The 22,534-nt window shown below is 37.1% G+C and overlaps 1 protein-coding gene and 2 pseudogenes across 1 annotated transcript; 1 reads left to right on the top strand and 2 right to left on the bottom strand.

Moving 5' to 3' along the window:
* Window positions 1–3,695: 3,695 nt before the first annotated feature.
* On the bottom strand, window positions 3,696–8,122 carry LOC149001473 (beta-glucosidase 12-like; annotated as a pseudogene).
* Window positions 8,123–14,240: 6,118 nt separating this feature from the next.
* LOC149001472 (linoleate 13S-lipoxygenase 2-1, chloroplastic-like) lies at window positions 14,241–16,901 on the top strand (annotated as a pseudogene).
* A 759-nt stretch (window positions 16,902–17,660) lies between these two features.
* Window positions 17,661–21,536, bottom strand: LOC149001471 (O-fucosyltransferase 20-like). The gene is made up of 6 exons (XM_089137722.1): window positions 20,641–21,536; window positions 20,274–20,442; window positions 19,619–19,708; window positions 19,197–19,480; window positions 18,856–19,114; window positions 17,661–18,470 (listed from the first exon to the last, which is right to left on the bottom strand). The coding sequence occupies exons 1-6, from the start codon at window positions 21,255–21,257 to the stop codon at window positions 18,234–18,236; spliced, it is 1,656 nt and encodes a 551-aa protein (XP_088993848.1). The 5' UTR covers window positions 21,258–21,536; the 3' UTR covers window positions 17,661–18,233.
* Between the last annotated feature and the right edge of the window lie 998 nt (window positions 21,537–22,534).

Raw genomic sequence — 22,534 nt, 5'->3', positions numbered from 1 at the left:
TGGGAAGAGAAAATAACTAAAAAAATTACAAAATTTTCAAAAAATTGGGGAGATGGCTCCCCTCCGGTTCCAATGTAGGTCCGCCTCTGGATGTAACCAAAGGTGAATGTGAGATCCATTCCCTACCTGCATGAAGAGACCCTCTTTGATCAAGGTTTTGTTTTTAAAATGGATTTCCAGCCCCAAGAAGCATCAGTGATCTCCTTTGCTTCTAGAAAAGAGGTGGTTGGGAAGTATTATGCCTTCATGAAACGACCCCAAAAGGATTTTCTTGAAATTAAGTCCCCCATTTCTTTTGGATTGACATAACAACTCCTAGCAAATGGTATGTACCATAATTTGTTCACCATGTGACCAGTAAAAGTGTTTGACTTGCTTTTCCATGTCTTGTATCACTGTTGCAGGAAGCTTGAAACATGACATGGTAGAGCTACTACCGTAGATTGAATGAATACCGACTTCCCTCCTGCACTTTGAAGCTTGGTTTCCATCCCTGTAACTTAGTGTTCAGTAGTTGAAGTAAAGTGGCACAATACTTATTTTTCATCTTTCCATGAACCAAGAAAATTCCCAAATAGATATCCAGCTCTAATGTAAGTTTAGTATTGAAACAAGATGTTAAATCTCCTTTTAAAGAGGCTGGAATACTTGCACTATAGTGAGCTCTTATTTTGTCAATATTTAGTTGTTGTCCCGAATATATAAGAGCAATACTCCTGTATGAGTCTATAAAAAGTAATTGTTTTGAATGAGTGGCTCAATCCAAAAAGAATTAAATCATCCGTAAAAATCAAATGTGAAAGCCTTTCATCATGTCTATATTGAGTCTGATTTGGACTTGTTTACAAACATAAAAAGGTGAGAATGAGCTGACCTCAAGGATTAAGAAGTTGCTTTTAAAGATCAAGTCAACAAATAGAAGCGACACAAATTTCCCAATGAGTGGGGATTACTGATCCTGAATTGAGAAGTTGTAGAGCATAAGAAATTAAATCACTAATATTGGAGTGAATAGTCAATTGGCTTGACTAGAATTAGTTTTTGGTATTTATCGTTGAACTTGTTTAAACCTAGTCATTAGATCTTCCACAAATTTCATGACTCGTCTGATCCAAGCACATTGGAGTCTTTATTGGGGTTAGTTATGGCTTGATATCTTGTTTCACAATTTGTATCGACTTTCCCTTGTAGGGATCCATCTTTTCTAGCTTATCCAGTGGATTGCGGTTTCTTTCCATGGACAATATCTTCAGGAGTCCAATAAGTCCATTCTCACGAGTCATTTTCCATTATGGGCTGAATTCTTTGGATCTTATGTCATACTTTTCCCCCCTAGAGACATGGGGTCAAACCCCTCGTCCACCTAGTTGATTCAATCCGATCAACTTAATCACTAACTTGATATTAAACCTAAATTTGTGCAACATATGACAAAGAGAGAAAATACTTTTTATCCGAAACTAACCCTAAAATCCAACGTGTACAAGGATCCTCTATGGATTTTTTGTTTTTTTTTTTTTTTTTGGTTTTTTCCCCCTTTTTTTTCCCCCAATTTTTTTTTTTTTGGGGGGGGGGTTGTTTTCCCTTTGTTTTTTGGGTTTGGTATGGAAGACAACCAACCTACTTTTTTAAGTTGGTATATGTCACACGTTGTTATTTAATGCATGATATACATATCCGTGGTTGTTTTCTTTAGGTCATTATGCATGGATGGTTCATAGTTGGTTATCTTCCACAAATTTAATCTGGGTTTTTCTTAATACAAAAACTCTTTTGGATAAGACAAATAGAAAACTATCACGTAACCATACGGAAAGAGTTGATATGACTAAAAAAATTTGTGCCCATATGAATTTGGAGCGGAAATTTGATTACTTAGATATCTAGCCATTATATAGATTTATCCTTGATCATTTTTTATTCTAACCCGTTTAATTTTTAAATTATTTTACTTTCTTTCTTCCATTGAGGGCATATATATATTACTAATGCTCATATTTAAAAGAGCGTGGAGTTGTCATGACTTATGTTTAATAACATGCAACTACCACTCTCGTATTTGATTTTTATGGCAAACTACTTCTCCTAGTGCAACCAATTCACTACGGCATACAAATTGGAAACACATTTCTATTTTTACTAAATGGGGCCACAGCCCAAAAAACTAAACTTACATTGGGGGTGCCTTGACACTTTGCATGGGGCTCCTTAATCACGGGATCTTGGGGTCCCCCCCGGGTTTGTTCGCTCGCTCGTTTTCCTTTGTACCACGTTTTTGTTCGAGCGTGGGCTTGGGGTTGCCTTTTTTTTCGGAAAAAAAAATTTATTTGTTGTTTTTGTTTGCTGTGTTCTTTTTGTTGTTCTTCCTTGTGGGTGTCTTTTTTTTATTTCTGCTCGTCGTTACTTTGTTTTTTTCAATTCAAACCATAACAGATCCGTTATGGTCTTTCATCCCCCCTCAAACTCTGTATTGGCAGGTGCAAGAGTTTGTCTCTATGCTTGAAGAAAGCTTGTGATGTTAAGCCATTAGTAAATACATTTACAATTTGATCGTCTAACCGAACAAAGTGCACTTTTATGGTTTTAAATTAGTAGAAGGGATGAAAAATAATGAAAAAAAATCACCAAGACGGAAAAAATGAACTCAATCACTTGGGAACATGATTTCTCACGATGTTCTTTAGGAGCTTAGATCCTCTACCTCTATGGATGGAGGATTGTGCCCTCATATATACCCCTCTATATATGATGTAAGAGGGGGAAGTCTATCTCTAAGCTTTAACAAAATGAGCTAAAAATGAACCCTCGATCCCTTCTAAATATTTGATGAAAATATATAAAAAGAACATAATTTTCTACTCTCAAAAGAGGTAAAAGGAGCCCAACTCTTCTTTTGAAGAGTCTATACTTACATGAAAGTGAAACTACCCATGATCTTCTCTGTAATCAATATAGAGCTTCGATCCATTCCAGAAGTCAGTTACTGAGTAGGTTATCAGAATCGGTTAGTAGAGGAGAAGCTTCCTCCATTCTAGTTCCCAAAAGCCTTATTTTTTGTACCACGAAGCCCAGATGCCATTGAAGCAGTGTGGACCTATTATATACATTATCTTCTATCCAAGGTTTCTCTATATTTTACTGTGTCTTAAAACTCTATATTTAAGGTGTATTCATGGGGGTTTTTATAATTTCGTTACCAGAATAGTGGAAACTTTGGTGTATCATTTCGTTTTTAGCCCAATTTTCTAGATGGGCATTTGTTTGGGGTATGGTGCCCACACTATTTTGCAATTCGGTGAAGCTTTTGAGTTTCGATAATCCGAGCTCATATTCAAGCCCAGATTTTTAAATAGATTAATTACGAATTGTATGGTAACATTTTTGTTTCCCTTTGTGTTTTTGGATAAGAAACAAATTTTCCTGTTTCCATGCATTCTATGCGGTAGTAAAATCATATATATTTACACAGGAAAAAAAAAATCGGATTACACATAATGTTTTGGGCTATTTTCATAAATGCAAAACACACAAGGAACAAGAAAGAAGAAACATGAAACATTGCCATACAACATCTTAGAAGCTAACTTTCAACACACAAATCCCATCAAGCAACTTTCAACATTGCCATACAACATCTTAGAAAATAATTTTCAACACACAAATCTCATCAAGCAACGGATTAATTAATAACAAATCTATTTCATGAGGAACTTCTTGAACCAAATGGCTGAGCTCTTTGGGTATCTCTTCAGTCCATCTATGTAATCTACGTAGTAAAGGCCAAATCTGAGTGTGTAGCCTTTATCCCATTGAAAGTTGTCCAAGAATGACCAGCCAAAGTATCCCTTTATGTTCACACCATCCCTGTACAAATTCCAAATTAATATGTGTTAAGCACAAACAATCTATTCTTAGTTACAAATTTTAAAATCAATAATTTGTCAAAGGGAACAAAATTATGGGTTAGGGTTTGATTTCCACACTTTATATCTTAAATTCAACTAAATTACTGAAACCCAACAAATTTGAGACCCTCATCACCTCATGTAGGGATGTCAATTTTGTAATCAAACTATTGAAACCATTTGATCCTAAAAAAAAACCAAACCATTGAAACCAAATTGAACCATATTATTAAGATCAGAATCAGATCAGGCTAATTGGATGGGATACACATTGAGGATTAAAAAGCTATCGGTTTTGGGCTAATCTAAACTCTGTTGACCTAACAAACCATTAAGAAACCAACCCATTATAATCTACAGCTGTGTTTTTGTTTTTGTTTTTTTTTGTTTTTTAATTTTTTTATTCTTAATAAAAAAAATTCTGCATGCGATATATCTCATGTGTTCTTTTAATAGAATTTTGAAATATAGGTTAAAAAGGTTGGCTTATTTTAGTATTTAAAGAGGTTAAAGAGGTTGGGCTTTAAGCATGAAAGGTAAGAACTAAGGTTTTAACAGAATTCTATTTTGGAACAGCCTGAAATGGTTTGATAATGGTCTCAAACTGATTCAATCTGAACTCAAACTGTTAATCCAAACAGCAGCAACTTGAAACCGAACTGAAACAAAATTTGGACGAACCATTGACATCTCTATTCTCATCATGATACCAGCCAACCTAAGCGAGGCTAGGTTGAGTTCAAAGAGAATGCTTACCCAATAGCTCTTCGAAGATGCCAAAGATGTTGACGATAGAAATCTACTCTCTTGTAATCTTTCAAAGCTTCTTTCAAGGATTGGTTGAAGTTGTTCAACTCACCATACCCTGCAATGAAAAACCAACACCCATCAATTTCATGTTCATACTATATGACATAATAAATGTTATGGGTGTTAAACATAGTTAATTACTCCCAATCGGATCACTTACCATTTTCAGTGACGAAAATAACTGGATTTTCGTACTTCTTCTTTATGTAGATCAGAATATCCCAAAGTCCCCTTGGATACACGTAGAATGAAGCTGAACCAGTCTACAAAATATAAAGTTTTACTTTATGATGGTGAGATTTGTAGGGGTTAGATACACAACTATGAAGAAGGATATATAAACAAAACACATTCATAAAAACTATAAGGAACTTAACGTGATTATTCGGCAAGATTACTTGCGTCTATAGAAGAGAAAAAGATAATTCATTATTTCCTGAAAACCTCACCATTCTCATACCTTCACAAAGTGCTATTTTTGTTGCTTGTCTTATATTATTATATTTTTATAAATTATCCCGTAGAGACTATTTTATCAGAAGATCCAAAACCCTAATCTTCATATAATTATAAGTCTACCCTGTACAAGTAATTGAACTAAAAATCGTTCCAATTATAATAATAGCCAAACTTTAATTATATAGACCCATAGAATATAAGACACCCAAACTTAACAAGATTAACATGAAATGCAAAGACTGAGTTGAATTCATACCGCTGCACCAATGAATGTCCCGTTCCTTGAAACTGTTCGAATAGAAGGAGGAGATTGTTGTTAGCAAGAAGATGATTACCATACCAAGTAGGTTGTGATTGAACTTCTCAAGGGGAATTGATTTAACCTACATGTACTGTTAACACGAGAATCAGTTATGCAGCTTATGTTACCAAAGCTCTTCTGGTGACATCAGCTGCATAATTTGTGGTGTAGTAGTTGAGTCCAAGGAAGTCCAATGATCCTTTCACCATGCGAGACTGCTTCTTTGAGAACTTTGGTAGGCGATCACCAACAAGATCTCGCATGATAACCGGATAATCACCATAGATCAATGGCCTCATAAACCTATTCAAACAAATTAATCTCATGGTTGATAAAGATATACATAGATCAACTAGTAAACATGTGAAACCTTTTTGTATATAGTCTGCAAGAGATGTCTTAGGAAAGGAACATATTTTAGTATCTGCAGGAAGAAAAAAACAGAAAAGCTGCTTACCATCCAAGTGTGAAATCGAGAGCTCGATGGGCAGCATCAATGTCAGATTGGCTCTGGGAAAAGGGTATATTCCAATTTGATATATGCGTCATTCCAATCTTTCCCTTTTGAGACTTCTGCTCTCACATATCCAGTATGGTTTAGAAACAAATAAAGTAGACACCCAAAAAATTTATTGAAAATTTTGGCCAATTTTGATGCAACTATATATCAAGGATCATTTGTAGGAATCTGGTGGCAATCGCTCCTTTGCTTAGTTCTAGAATTTGAACTAAATGCAGATCTCACTCACCTGGTATTTTTTCCTGTACAACTCTACCGTAGAAGCATGAGATAAAAGCATATTGTGAGCCACCTCATAGGGTTCAGTCCCAGAATTCCCAGGAATATCAACCTGTACTAACCCATTTAAAGAGCTTTTTTTGTGTGGAAGAATTGGGATTCTTCCCAAAAATTTATTTGATCTACCTGATTTTTGTGAATGACAATTGTATAGCTTTTTTGAAATCACCTGCGCCCTTACCCATAAATCTACAGGGGCATCCCCCAAACCGCATCCAAAAACACTGTAGACAAATGGCTCATTGAAGGTGATCCAATACTTCACACGATCACCAAATTCTTTAAAGCAAAGATCTGCAAAGTCCCTATAGTCTTCTCTGTATAAGAAATCACAAAATCCAATTTTTCCATCAGATTTGGCTCCATACTTTGAGACCAAGTATTATCAAAGTCATTGTATGATACCATCTTTAGGGCATTTGATGTTTTCTCTCTGTGCCCAGGTATATTGGCTCGGGGTTTGATTACTTACATGACATGAGGGCTTAAGAAACCACCATATTCGTTGTCAAGTGCTTGGGGGAAATCCCAGTGATAGATAGTCACAAAGGGCTGGATGCCTGCACAGGATGAGAGAGAACGTTTGGAAAGCCAGAGAGAGAGAAACAGACAGAGAGAGAGAGAGCTAACCATTGGATAAAAGCTCATTGATTAGGTTATTATAATAGCTGATCCCATCATTGTTTACACCTCCAGTAAGCTTTCCCTCTGAGTCAAATTTTAAAATCATTAATTTGACAGAAGTAGATCCCTCTGAGTCAAATTTTAAAATCATTAATTTGACAGAAGTAGGTAACAAAGAAATGCTAGAACGAACACCAATAATATACTAACAAATTAGAAATAGTAATAGAAACAAAATGAAATACACCAAAATTTTACACTGATATATTATGTCTATAAGTTAATAGAAGAAGAAAATAATAGAGATTTTTCAACCAATCTAGATGGCATTATCACAATCTTCACCCAAAATCTCAGGATAAATTAAAATCCTAAATTTCACAGTATGATTTCTCATAGTATAGGGTACATATATAGAATTTTATTGCATAAATCTTCTGTTTCCATCATATAGAGCTTTTAAATTGGGTTATTTGGATCGTCCACCAAAATATGTTGGTGGAGATCCATCTTCAAAATCTGATAAAAAAGAATTTGAATCACAACATAAAATAAAAAAGAATAGAAATTAAAAGAAGAAAAAAAATGATGGTTTACATACTAGGTAATAATCTGGGCCAGGAGATGGAGAATCTATAAGCGTCCATTCCTAGTTGCTTCAGCAAACTCACATCTTCCTGTTAAATTCAATATCAGAAAAGCTGCCCATTACATCACACCAGGACAACATCATACTTGCATGTAATTAGTCATACCTTGTAACGATGATAAGAATCAACAGCCACATCTCCATTGCTTAGATCCGTAATTTTATCTATCACCAGAAATATATTAGTAGTGAAGTACACTGGACTTGGGTAGTTGGGTGGGAGAGAAGAAGAGAAAGACCTGGATATTTGTGTGTGAAAAAATCCCATATACTTGGGCCTTTCCCATCTATAAATGCAGCACCTTCATACTTCAAAATGCACAAGCAAGAAATAAGAACACTCAGGTGTCTAGCTTCCATGAGCAGAAGAGAGAATTCAATTCTTCGAGCACAATAGTCATGAAGCCTACTGAAAATACCTGGTAAGCAGCAGATGCTGTACCGAAAATGAAGCCTTCTGGGAAGCTGCTCCGACTGATATCACTTGGAAAGACACTTGCTACGTTAGCATACCAGTTCGCTAACACAGTAAAGCTCAACACCAACACCAACACCAGAGAGCCTTGAACTGCCATTATTTTAACTCTATTTTTCTTTAACTCCCTCTATCATTTATTCGGATGAATCAGATGAGAGAGTGTTAGTGAAACCGAAAAGAGAGAAAGAAGAGAGGAGAAATTGACTGCTTTCTGAGAAATCAGACTTAATAATCCATAAAACAAATGGTAAAATTACGGATCAAAGTCCATTTTACCTAGTGTGACATCTCATGCTCTCATCCAAAAATTGATTGTTTTCCCCCATTTGAAAATCTCTTCGTGGTTGAACTATCATGGGATTCTCGTGGGCTGGTAGACGAAATTCAAGATCACTTGTCAGGAGTTGGTTTTTGATGTTCATTCTGTTCCCACTGATCTGGCCGAACTCATTAAAGCAGATGCTGGTGGGAAACAAACATCAAAAGAGAACGATACAAAAAGAGAATGATACAAAAGAGAAAACTATACAAAAAGAAGAATGATTCAAAAAAAGGAAGCAATACAAAAAAGAGGAATGATGGTACAGAGGGTGTCAATTACATATCGAAACCAATTAACCGTACTAAACTGCGCTGTCTAAAACCTCATCGTTTAAAATTCAGTACAATTCGTATTGAAACCTACGGTTTGGTACCAGTTTCAGGTACTCATACCATTGGTATGTACCAAAACCATACCGAAATGATATCGTACCATATTAATGGATATAAATATAATTTTACAATTAAAACACTTCACCTTTACCCTATCATTAATTCCCTATTTCAGTCTTTCGTTTCGTCCTTCACTCATGTTCTTAAATTTACTTGCTTTATCTCTATTAATGTCAAATTCTATTGATTGTTTGATCACAATTTCATTAATGTCCTAATGAACTAATAACAAAAGTGGCATGGGTTCGTTTGTACCAAAGTTGACCACATTAGATATTGTGTTTAAACCGTTTTTTTCCACCAATTTAATGCGAAATTGTACTGAATTGTTTTTGCAAATATTGAAACTGTACTATACATGTAAATTCGATACAGTATGGTTTTAATTTTCAGTATTCAAAATTGATACCATACCCAACAGTATCTAATTATCAAACCATACCTATCATATTGGTGTAGGAATCTCTCAATTTCCCTCGTCTATGTATTTTCTTTTTAACCTTTCACTCTCTCCCCCAGCAAATCTCTCTTCTAATCCACGCTTTTGTTTTCTTTTGTAAATCAAAAAGTTTAGGATTTTCCCATTAGATTATTTTATTATTATTATTCGTTTTTCTCTCTCTTCTTTTATATTCTGGTCTATTCGAAACCTATCACTCCTTTCCTTCTGCAGTCATTCCCTCAGTCCCTCTCTCTTTCTTTTTCTCTCCAACTTTACCCTCCCTTCTTCCCAAACCTTATATTATTTTTATACTAGTAGAAATACAAAGTGCAAACAATGGATGTGTTAAAACAATGGAATGAAGAAATTAATATGTATTATATTAAGAAAGATAATTTTTTAGTAGAATTGAAATGGATAGTTGGAATCCTATCAAATAATAATAATAATAATAATAATAATAATAATAATAATATAGGAACTATATAAGCTAAATGTTCACTTTTCAAGACTTGAAAAATGAAGAAATGTCTGAATTTAAATTCTACTTGAATGTAGAGAAAACTAATATTTAAACTATATCCATTGTTTCAATGTGAAGTACAATGTGGTCACTCAATGTATGGCTTCATTAATACATTTATGTATTTATAGCTGTTATGGTCATTAAAGTTCAAATCCTTGAGCCGGATCAGACCACTTGAACCAAACCAGGGGCTCAAGCTTGGTCCAAAATAATTCAACTGATGAATCTCGGTCTTGGTGCTTCTCGGAGGAGATGCCAGCTGAAAAGTCAAGAATCACGCAACATGACTTTTCGACAGAAACAATGCTGGCTAAAGATTTGGCGCATCCTCATCCAGATGTCAAACCTCAGCATTTAATTCAACATTGAATGCACTGAGTCTTATTAAATGCACATGCATAACCCATAAGTTTCTCATTAGCCCAAAGCCTGCCTCGAGTACTGTGTACCATCATTCCCCGCTCCCAACTGGAGTGTAGTGTCTCATCAATATCAACTTAACACTGAGCCCTTGATTGAATCACCAACTGTCTTGGGAGCTATGTGTATCAACTTGAGTGATAGTAGTATCCAATGCTTGACAACTCGGAGGTCAAATAGATTAATTGGCGTGATCTTTGGGTGTGATTGGCAAGGCTATGATCATTTCATATATAAGCCCATAATTGATTAGTGGAAACAATGAGTGATTACTTAAAAGATAGAAATCAAAGCAAAGCTCAACTAAAAAGAGAGATTAATTGGAGTGATATTTGGGTGTATTCATGGGGGGTTTTATAATTTCTGTACCAGAATAGTGGAAACTTTGGTGTTTCATTTCGTGGTGGTCCTGGCCATTTTAGGTAAACCATGCATGTAATACCATTTTGTTCTATCTGTGTTTAGCCCACCTCATAGGGTAACTCGGTGAAGCTTTTGAGTTCTGAGAATCTAAGCTCATCTTCAAGCCCATTTTTTAGATAGGTTAATTAGGTGTTGTATGTAACATCTTTGTCTCCTCTTCATGATAATCAATTTTTTCCCATTTTGATGCGTTTTCATTGTTTCTAGGTACTAAAATCATATATAGTTACATAAGAAAATGAACAAATAGGATTACAAAGTTGGGCTATTTTCACAAATGTAAAAACACACAAGAAACAAGAAACATAAGACCTAAACATTACCATACAACTCCTTAAAAACAAACTTACAACACACAAATCCCATCAAACAACTAATTAATTGGCTAGATAGAATTCAACAGATTGATTAATAACAAACGATCTATTTCCTGAGAAACTTCTTGAACCAAATGGCTGAGCACTTTGGGTATCTCTTCAATCCATCTTTGTAATCTATGTAGTAAAGGCCAAATTTGAGTGTGTAGCCTTTATCCCATTGAAAGTTGTCTAAGAATGACCAGCTAAAGTATCCCTTTATGTTCACACCATCCCGGTACAAGTTCCAAATTAATATATGTGTTAAGCACAAGCAATTTATTCCTAGGTATAAATTTTGAAATTAGTAATTTGTTAAGGGAAACAAAATTAGGGTTAGGGTTTGATTTCCATACTCTATATCTTAAATTCAATTAAATTACTAAAACCCAACAAATTCGATACCCTCATGTAGGAAAGTCAATTTTGGGATTGAACTGTTGAAACTATTTGGACGAAATTTTTTTTTGAACCAGCCTATTAAGGTCAAAACCAAATCAATCCAAGGCTGACAGTGTTAAAACATTGTTGAGGAATCTGCAAATACACTTGATCTTACAATTCTACTTGAGAACTGAAACCTCATGTAGGAAAGTCAATTTTGGGATTGAACTGTTGAAACTATTTGGACGAAATTTTTTTTTGAACTAGCCTATTAAGGTCAAAACCAAATCAATCCAAGGCTGACAGTGTTAAAACATTGTTGAGGAATCTGCAAATACACTTGATCTTACAATTCTACTTGAGAACTGAAACGTACCAAAGGTACTTTCTTTAAGGTATTTAGATACCCCGATCTGTGCAATACGGGTTCTACATGTTTTCACCCCAAAATTAGTCAACCCAACCTTTAAAATTGCACCCCAGAAAGGTTACTTAAGGTATATCAGGTAATGTTCACTGCTTGACAGAACAACAGTAGGAAGAGAGAGAAAGAAAGAGGAGGAGGTAATTCAATACTTAGAATGAACTCGGAAATGGGTTTATATAGAGCTCCAAAGGCTGTGAGTGAAAGGGTAAAGTCACCTTTTAGCTCAACTCCCTTCAAGAAGGTACCTATCCAGCTGACCTCCCTACAGGAGAGTGCCTCTCTAATGACATCTCCACATAATCACCCAGCAGCGGGCTTTCCAGAATAGAGCCCATGACAAAATGGGCCTTCTGGATCAAAGCCCACGACCCACGGGCTTTTCAGAATAGGGCCCATGACAAAATGAGCCCTCCAGATCAAAGCCCACGACCCACGGCCCAAGTCATATAGATATATAAATATATTAATATTAATATATAATCATGGCAGGGTCACAACAGGATTCAAGCTCGGTTCGTGTCGCACAAATTAATAATACATGGGCCCTTACTATATATAAACCATATAATCAGATCCTCTCAACCCGATGTGTGACTAAATAAAATCATGGATAAAAGACACAATTAAAACAGATATTTATATATATAAAATAAGTTTTAAACATATTTACAATAGACAGCCATCATTTGAGTCACCTCCGGCCACCATGCCACTGTCAACTTTGGCCAATAACACTGCACCAAGTGTTTCCCCAATCAGCCGTCTATTGTGAGGTCAAACATTGCCCACAGAGGAACCATCAAAGGAAGAATTCAAGAATTTTCATGGCCAAGCTAGAGTTTGCATTATTGAAGTGTTTCCCTTCAGAAATTCAAGCTACTAAGATAATGTAAATATTGGATGTGTTGTCTAACCACTCTATGGATGAGGAGTACTTTGGAGGTGAGGCTGAACCAGCTTGGTCTAAGAATCCAATTATAAAGTCAGCATTTGAGAGGTTTAATGGGAAATTGAAGGAGCTTGAAGGGATTATCGATTCAAAGAATAAAGATTTGAAGTTGAAGAACAGAGGTCGTGAAGAAAGTGATACTCTATGAGTTATTGAAGCCATTCTCAGAATCTGGAGTCACTAAAAAATGGAGTTCCTTACAACGATTAGAGCTTATCATGAGATTAATCTTGGGGCATTGATGAAACTACCAGAGAACAACTCTCACAGATTCGTGAAGGAACAACATCTGATCTGTTTTATTTGGGAACATTAGATCCTTTGGATCAAAGAAGAGAGACTGCAAGTGGTGACAAAGAATAAAATGGGGTTGTTGATTTCCACCTTATCACAAACTCAACCCAATTGAAATGTCATAGATTCTTTTGGCTTGGGTTGTAGCTCAATCGACGTGTTCTTAAATTGTTTTGTTTTAGGGTTTTGAAACCGGCAGATCAAAAGAAGATGGGAAAGAACAAAGAGTGATAGATCTGAATATGAAAAGGGATTCAATACTGAGAAGATAGTTTGCACAGAGAGAGAGATTGGGGTATTTTTGTAATTTCCCTACGCATAATATAAAAGGAATAAGGATGACGGCACATACCTAATTTGAATATTAATTTTTGAATGACTTGAATAAAGGTGAGGGCACTTAGGTAATTCTACCTACCATTTAACCGTTAACTTAACTATGAAACTTATAATTTTTAAGTATGTGTTATGTAATTTATAGCATAATAATGAGTGATCACTAATTTCACCATAAAAATAGTAGGTGCCGTATAAGAAATTCAAAAGAAAAAAATTTTCTTTGTTAATTTCTACACTTTCCTTGTTTGCTCTTAATATCTCACTTTTTTTTCTTTAATTTCAAAAAACAGTAATTAAAATTCTTCCCATCTTGTGAGATATTGCTTTTGTATGGAACCTTTCCCGTATTTCCATAGAATGCTCAATGAGATTCTTCCTATGTTTTCGAAGAACTGAAGGTTATTTGGTCTGCTGCTCCAAAACATTTTATCACTTCTACTGGGTACGTATCACTAAAATTTCAAATAAATTACAGCAGCTATGGTCGTTGAACTTCATGATTGTTTTACACTGTACACCAAAATTTTGGTCCTCAACAAGTATGCCCAAACTATAATTTTCAAGTTGTGGGCAGGCTTTGAGGCTATTCAGAAATTGTGATGTGTTGACAAATGAAAATTTATTTTCAATAACATTTCCTAGTAAACATGAAGGTTTCCCCAGATATAGAGCACTGACGATCGACCTAGTCTAGCTATTTCCCTATAGTTGAACCTGAAAATCGAGACAAGAACGGTATTGCCATCCATTAACAGATTCATGGGCAGGAATCAACGGGAAATTATCCAAACTTGACAAGAGGGACATGAGTCACATGAATTTAATTAATTCATACATAAGAACAAGCCTAGTTTCTCAATCTTCTCTTTTTTTCCTATATAAAGCTCAAGTCAGTTGCTAAGATTACCAAGCCAATCCAGAAGGACAAAGAGAGAATGAACATGTTGAAGCCTCAACCTGCGTCTACTCGATCTCTTGCGTTGTTTCATAAGTCTTAACTTCTTCTATGGTCATGTTAGTGCAAAGCGTCCCTTATGGCTAGCGTTTGCTCTCCATCAAAAACAAAATAACTGCTCTGTGATCAGGGCCGTCTCTAGCAACATTAAAGCGATCGCTGGAACAGTCTCAGAGAAATCTGTGAAAGTTAAGGTAATAGTTACAGTGCAACAAATGGTCTGCGCTAACTTCTCAAAAGGTTTCTTTGATAAAAACCAAGATGACATCATCGAACTACTCGGTAGAACGTTCTTGTTGGAGCTCGTTTGCTCAGAGCTTGATCCTCGTAAGTTAATTTCCCAACAGAAACCGTAACTGTTCTCACTTATTCTCTCTCTATTGAATCTAGGTTTGTCAAGCATGGATCCAATAGTGCCGTTGATCTTAATTTTGCATCTTTCCTTTATACATTGGTTTCTGATCATTTTATATTGAACATCCATGAAATCTTCCATGGTGCATTGTTTTGCTAGAAAGCAACAATGTGGAGAGAGAGTAGTACATATGTTATCACGTTTGACTAATTGATATCGGATCCATTAATAATAAACACTAAGATGGTTTTGGGTAAAGTATACTATTCTCCAAATCCATATAATTAGAGTTTCACTGTAATTATAATTGGAACAAATTTTGGGTAAATTAATTGTACACAGGTAGAATTCTAATTGTATGAGACGAAGATTTTGGGGTTTTCCATAAATAGTTTATGTGGGATAATCTAAGGGCCACAAGGCAAGAAAATGATAGCACTTGTGTGAGAGTGGTGAAGTTTTCAAGAAATAGTAAAATCTTTTTTTTTCCTGTTGAGCTTTAGTATTGTGCATTGAATGTGCAGCACTATGCTGTCGAATCGAGATCAAATCTTGACTGAGATTTCGATCTCAACCGTCCATTTCAATTTACAACACTTCTAACCGTCCATTTCTCTTGGGTGGATGTAAGTAATTTTGTTGTAAACTTCTATTCCTTCAATATGTTTTGTTTATGTAATTCTTCATGGTTGTGCATCCGTGCATCACCAACACAACCACTCATAAGAGGATTGGTAATGAAATTTAACAATAAAAACTAATATTTGATGTTGCAGAGACCGGGTTAGAGAAGGAGACCATCAAGGGTTATGCTCATTGCCTTGGTGGAAAGGATAAGGAAATAAAGTATGAAAGCACAACAGTGGTTCCAGAGAGTTTTGGGAAAGTTGAGGCCGTTCTGGTGCAGAACGAGCTTGGCAAGGAGATGTATGTCAAAACTATTGTTCTTGAAGGCTTGCCTAGTGGCCCTGTCAACTTTGCCTGTGATTCATTTGTTCACAGCAAGTTCAATAACGAATAAAGCCTATGTGGAGGCAAGTATTCACTAGTGATTGGGATGCCACAAGCTACTGGCTATGGAGATTTGCTAAAGCTCATGTCTGTGCCCATGACGCTGGCTTTCACCAACTTGTTGTCCACTGGTAAGATAGAAGCTTATGTATCTATCTTAGGACTTCATGACAAACAGGAAGAACTCTAATGCAATGGGAATTTTTGCAGGTTAAGAACACACTGTTGTACTGAGCCTTATATAATCGCTGCAAATCGGCAGCTAAGCCAGATGCACCCGATTTACAGGCTGTTGTTTCCCCATTTCCGCTACACGATGGAGATCAATGCTTTTGGTCGGGAATCCCTTATAAATGCAGGTGGGATCATAGAGAGCTCCTTCTTTCCAGGAAAGTATTCGATGGAGCTCAGCTCTGTGCATGATGACAAGTATTGGAGGTTTAATATGGAATCTTTGCCTGCAGATTTGATTAGAAGGTAGATTGACCGATGAAGTGATTATCCTAATTCACTAATAAAGGCATATTTTGATCAGTTCTTTGTTTCCTTTGATGGTCAGAGGAATGGCAGTTGAAGACCCAATGGCAGAGCATGGTGTAAGATTGACAATTGAAGACTACCCATTTGCCAATGATGGTCTCATCCTCTGGGATGCTCTTAAGCAATGGGTTAGTGAGTATGTCAAACACTACTACCCAGAAGCCAGCCTCGTTGAATCAGAGGAAGAACTCATAGCATGGTGGAATGAGGTAAGAACCAAGGGCCATGAAGACAAGAAAGATGAGCCATGGTGGCCCATTCTCTAAACTCAAGATGATCTAATCCAAGTGGTGACAACAATTATCTGGGTTGGTTCTGGCCACCATGCCGCTGTCAACTTTGGCCAATACCACTATGCCGGGTATTTCCTGAATAGACCGTCCATCGCGAGGGCAAACATGCCCACCGAGGAGCCATCAGAGGAAGAATTCAAGAAATTCATGGCCAAACCAGAGAGTGAACTATTAAAGTGTTTCCCTGCACAACTTCAGGCTGCTAAGGTGATGGCAGTATTAGACATGTTGTCCAACCATTCATGGGATGAGGAGTACCTCGGAAAAGAGATTGAACCATCTTGGACTGAGAATCCAGTCATAAAGGCAGCATTTTAGAGGTTTAGTAGAAAATTAGAGAAGCTTGAAGTGATAATTGATGCTAGGAATGACACCCTACGAGCTATTGAAGCCATTCTCAGAGGCTGGAGTCACAGGAAAAGGAGTTCCTTATAGCATCTCCATTTAAGACTACTTGAACTTGGTCGATCCGATGGTTTCTTTTTCACTGACTACTACACGGACTTGATTAGTCCCATGGTCAGTCTTTGGATTACAATGTCAATAAATTAACAAGAAAGATGAATAAATGAGTAGAAATTCTTTGCTTCCTGATGCCCCTTTCTCATGCTACCAGTCTGCACCTTGTGGATTACCCTTTTCTCATGCCACTTTCAATTCCTTTAATGCACAGAGGATTAGTTGATTAGGCTAAAACCCTCTGGATTGACAGGGATGACAGCATCTTCGTATAGAATGGGAACTGTAGGTTTGCTTTCGACTAATTATCATTGTGTTCATGAACCCATTTTCATTGCTGTAAACGATACAGGGCTGGGACTACTACCTTGATATACTCTTAAGCCATCTCCCCTAATTCCTTCTGGTTTCAGGAGAATCCAAACCACAATAACTGGCATCAGCATGCACAATATGACTGGTGCAGCTTCTGAAACATATGTGAGTTGCTCAACTTGGTTCATAACATAGAAGACTAATCTTTCCTATGCTACAAGTGTGAGATCACAAGAGGGATCACATATTCCAAGCTATATCTTCCAATGCATCTTGTGCTCTATCCAATGCAAGAAAGAGCAAGTAAGAGAACTCCTCTTTCTTTTAATGCAGAAGGGAAAAGCATAGGTTCAACAGAACATGGTGCATCCCATTTGCCATCTCATATAGTGAACCCCTTTTCAATTTATTTTCAGGGCTAGTTAGTTTGCTAGAGCCAACTTCAGGACCTGTCTTGTTTACTTGATCACTACTCGTATCAAAAAGAGAAGTTGACACAGGAAATGCAATCAAAAGCCTCTCTTTGTCCATTGCTTTGTGAGTTTTCAAAACCCAATTTCATTCACTTAATAAGCAAACACTAAACCTAAACCAAATTTCCTATCATTAGATGAAGTAGGAAGAGAACAGTGGCTACAAGATGTGCAGACATGGAATAACATCAATTTATACTCATTTATACATATATGTACAAGTAGTGATCAACCATGATACCAGTGAGTTCAAAAAGAATGAAACAGGAACAAATAATCTCCTAGGTGAAACTATACTAAAAAGAATAAAAAAATGGTTTTTCGTTCCTTTTCACATGCATAGGTGGTAATATGTAATCATGTATAAGATTGGTACTTGCTGAAGATGCGTCGTGCAGCAGCTATGGTGCCTCAGAGAATGGAGGCTATCAAGCCCCTAAACGTACAACTCAATCAAGAATGGTGGTGAGCCAAGTTTTCCGATAAAGAAAGCTGTTGAATTCCAATCCCATGGGAAGCCTTTCATATTCAAATCAAGCCACAGATCCTGGGGTAGCATCATTGCACATACACTCAGGAACAGGATACTTTGTTACATCTCTTCCAGCCTTGCTTGTCCTGAATTCCGGTTGCCCCAGTGAATCATGGTGCAGGTCTCTGATAATCCTATTGAACTCAGAGTCTGGTAAAGAAGAATTCAAGAAAAATGGAAGCATCTGCCTTTTGTTCGGGGTTATATACTTCTTGTGCCCTGCATAGGCCCTGTGTCCCTGTTTCAACAACATATTTACCGCTGTTAGACTCAAGTAAGAACCTAGAATGTTCTTTAATTAAAATGAAGGGCCTCATTTCTCAGTGATGCTAATTTGCAGAAATGGTTCCCAATCCTAGAATAGCCTTTCAGAAGCATGTCTGGTGTCACTAATAGAAGCATTTATCCACATATAACTGGCTACAAGATAGGACCTTTCAACTCAGAATTGAATTGCTGAGTTAATTTAGCAAATTGATATTTTTCCTAAAATTCAATGATTTCACTAGGTATTGCACTACTCTACCCAAGGAGAAGGTAAGAATTAGTGGGGTTGGATGCATAGTTCCAACATAACTAGCAGAAGTGCTTTCACCAACATGATGGCCCCAAACTAGTAATACCTGAATGGCGTGGCCCATATTCCCACCATGAGACGGCATGAAGACATCACTATTTTCAGAAACTATATAATCAATAGCAGCCAGAAGGGAAGCTTTGTTTGCTAATGGCTCCAATTCACCAGTCAAGGCAAGGTCATTCTTGTTGTAGAAATGAGGAAATTCTCGAATCAAAGGTAGCAAAGCTTCTGGTCCACCCAATGGAGGGCCTCCTGCCCAATATATCCTTGCATTTCTTGGGGCTCCAAGTGCTTTAAGCAGCCTAAACATAAAGTAAGATGACCTTCAGGACAGAAGAAACAACATGACTTTAAAATTCTGCAATATAGGGTTTAAAATCCTACCTGGTAACCTCCAGTGCATTCAAAGGGCAGAGCCCTGCAAGCTTGCGATCATGGTAAGTCATGTTTGATCTCGCAGTAAGGAGCTCTGGCCTTAACTTTCTCTCATTTCGAATTATCTCATCATACTCATCTGTCAAACCAGGAAGACAGCCAGTTCTCACCCAAACATCTTTCTCCATGCGTAGATGGAGTGCAAGATATGGCCCTTTGCTCCGCATCCTCTCAGCTAGCTTGTTACCAAGATCTAAAATGGGTGGGGCAAACCTCAATGCATGAAATGCCACCTAACACAACACAATACCAAATAAGAGAATGCACCACTAAAGAGTCAAAATCTAACCAGAATAAAAAAGCGGTGCCGGAGGGGGGTTGTTGTTTGGGGGGTCAGAAAGAAGTAGAACCAATATCAGACCAGCAAATACCTTGCACCGGAGCTTCTGCAGATCAGAGGGAAGATCCTTTGAGAGTCTAGAATCCAAACCTCGTAAAAGCAAAACGCCATCCCTCCTTAGCTGCAAATTGGTACAGAAAAAAAAATAATCATATCTTTCTGCCAAATTCGTGCACTGAAATAACTGTTTGAGCAAAGAAATTACTAAGTAACTTGTAAGCTAATTAATATAATCACCAGTTGGAAAGAGGGCTATAATGAAAATGAGAATTCCCAAGGAGACAATGTAGAAGCCGCATTATAAATGCCCATCACTGTGACTTGTTAGGCAAGTCATAGAATCCATTAACCCAGTTGGGAATCAACTTCTAAAAAAGATTTATTCATTTAAAATCGTTCCAATCAGAAAGTTCTAAGTTAGAGATCAGTAAGAGTTTGTTTAATTCTTGGATTGAGTAAGGTCTAGTCACAGAATGTGGAAACTTAAGGGTACAAGGCTTTCATGGCTTCTGATTCACAGAAGAACAGATACACACTTCCAAAATATTAAACCAAGTGAAGTTAAAAAATGAGCTACTGATGAAAAATCATAGCTTTATCATTCCTGGATACTGGTTTCTTCCAGAACGAGTAAACACAGCAAGTGTTCAAATGGATTCTTCATGGAGGCTTAGTGTATTTCTTACCCGACTGAGGTAGCGTTGTCGAATCCAGCGTGGAGAGACATGAAGAGGGGTCCGCTTCTCCTCCACGGGCCTTGACATCAGATGGGTCGACGGCAATGATGAAACTATTCGTACATCATTAGCAAGAACTCTTTTGAAATGAACCAGATCAAAAATATCAGAAAATTCACTGCATCCACCAAAAAGAAATTCGAGAAAAGATTCAATTAATTAGTCTGTTATGTATCCAAAAAGCTGCAATCAAGAACACCCATCAGAGCATTTGCTTACTTAATTGGATAGGATTTCATTTTCTTAATTTCTTTTCCATTTAAAAAACGGACTCTTTCTGTTCAATTAACCAGTCTTGCTGACACTCTGTTTTTACCTTTCATCTCCCCAGATCACGTTCACTTGCAAGACCGGAACAACCAAAGCAGCTCCAAGAATACGAGCAATGACAACGGCATCGATGATTTGGTTCCTCTGCTGGTTCAACCCACCAGAAACCACAACCATCAGGTACTTTGTTCGATCCTTCACAATCCCTTGGGTATAACGTCGATAATCTTGACTGAAATCCAAGCGGGGACGATAACCCAAACCGTCAGGTTGCTTCCAGAACTCCATTTCGTTAGTTTCTTCTCCATCTACACCAAGTTTCGCCCCTCTGAAACCAAAGCTCGATGGCAGAACCGAGTTGCCCTTTGGGGTCAAAGTCGGAGCCTGACGACCCATTGGACACAGGTTCGACCAGAAAGGAAGTAAAGGGTCGAGATTGAAGCTCAACTTCAACATTCCAAGTAAAGAGAAGAAAAAGACCCAGAAAACCCAGAATCTTGGTTTCCTTGAGTTGCCGAAAAACTTGCTTGCATTGTTCTTTGACGACTTCTTTGGTGGCGAAAGGAGCAGAGATTGAAGAGAGGAAACAGCAAGAGAGTTGCCAATCTGAGATGGAACAGAGATGTACGCGAGCTTGTGCGAGTGGTTCTTCCATTTGGCCATGAGACCTGAGAGAGAGAGAGAGAGAGAGAGAGAGTCAGCAGCTCAACAAACGAGCTTGGGCTGTAAAAGAAAAGCTGAAAAACAGGGTATTTAAGAAGAGAGAGACTGGGTGCTGTGGGGTTTTAATAAGAAAAAACGTTGCAGGCGGCGGGAATGGCAGAAAGGGTTGAGCATTTCAGAGATTCCGTGTTGAGCAGAATGAATGGTTGGTTTCTTTCTATAGAAGGTTTTCAAATTGAAATCTCTTTTCCATGTCGCTCGTTTTCCTTACCCATGAAACAGTCCATATTTAAACTAGATTTAAGACAATCCCCCTGCTAAACTCCTAATTTGCGAATAAGAAGAAAGAAAGTAAAAAACGCGCGCAATAGCTGCATGTGGAATTTCATCTTTTGCAAGGAGTAAGGGGTGAGATATCATTTTCTCTATATTCATGTCAACACCATGTCTAACGGGGATAGAATTCAATTTTTTTATTATTTTATTATTTTTTACTTATACGCGCCATATAGTTTGTAGTTGTAAAGCAATCGGAAGAACACAGAGTGCTCTTCGTCAAGGGTGATGGTCCACACTCTTGTCCATGCAAGGTGTATCATAGCAGCATCGTTGGATTCATTATCTATGGTATTAAGAACCAACTCAAGTAGCACCGGTAGGGCATCTATCGACCGACACCAATGCATAGAGAATTCAAATCCACGTACATATACTTCTAATAGTGTGGTTTTAGCCTATTGTGTAAAAATTGTAGGACTAACAAATTATTAGATTCAAACCTCCATCCTTGACCCCTTCTACCACCTTCCATTTACATCTCCGGGGCCTATAAAGCCACTGACGGTGGAAGTAATAGTACCGTCCACATATGGTTACCAAGATAGAGGCTTTATGCATGGACCCCACATTTCATTAAGTGAGAAAATATTCATTAAAATTATACTTTTCATTCAACACTTGTATTTATATTAACAAGTCCTAAACGTGTTGGTCCAACTTTATGGCAATGGGTAAGAAAAAGTCTAATGCCAGCAAAGGGACAACACTGTCCATATGTATTCACACATAAAACGGATGGAATTTAAATCAATCAAACCAAACAACTGGTTCACCCTAAACCAACCAGTCCCTTTACCCAAAAAGGGAATGAAAAAGAATAATCAACTACTCCATTATAATTTGGTTTCGTGTTGGAGTCTTATGAAATTTATAGTAACCAAACCTAATAATGAATTGGTGAGTTAGGTACCAAACACCAACTTTCTCTAACGGCTCAA

The sequence above is a fragment of the Hakea prostrata genome, chromosome 10 (genome assembly GCF_041222555.1).
Source record: "Hakea prostrata isolate BN-2017 chromosome 10, UWA_Hpros_2, whole genome shotgun sequence".
Lineage (NCBI taxonomy): Eukaryota > Viridiplantae > Streptophyta > Magnoliopsida > Proteales > Proteaceae > Hakea > Hakea prostrata.
This window is presented reverse-complemented; position numbering and strand designations above follow the sequence as displayed.

Excerpts from the sequence above, each read along its gene's own strand:
- LOC149001471 (XM_089137722.1), bottom strand. The coding sequence starts at position 21,257 with ATGGCCAAATGGAAGAACCACTCGCACAAGCTCGCGTACATCTCTGTT. Across the intron at positions 20,443-20,640 it reads GTGATCTGGGGAGATGAAAG|TGAATTTTCTGATATTTTTG; the intron begins GTAAAAACAGAG and ends TGGTGGATGCAG. Across the intron at positions 19,481-19,618 it reads TGCAGAAGCTCCGGTGCAAG|GTGGCATTTCATGCATTGAG; the intron begins GTATTTGCTGGT and ends GTGTTGTGTTAG.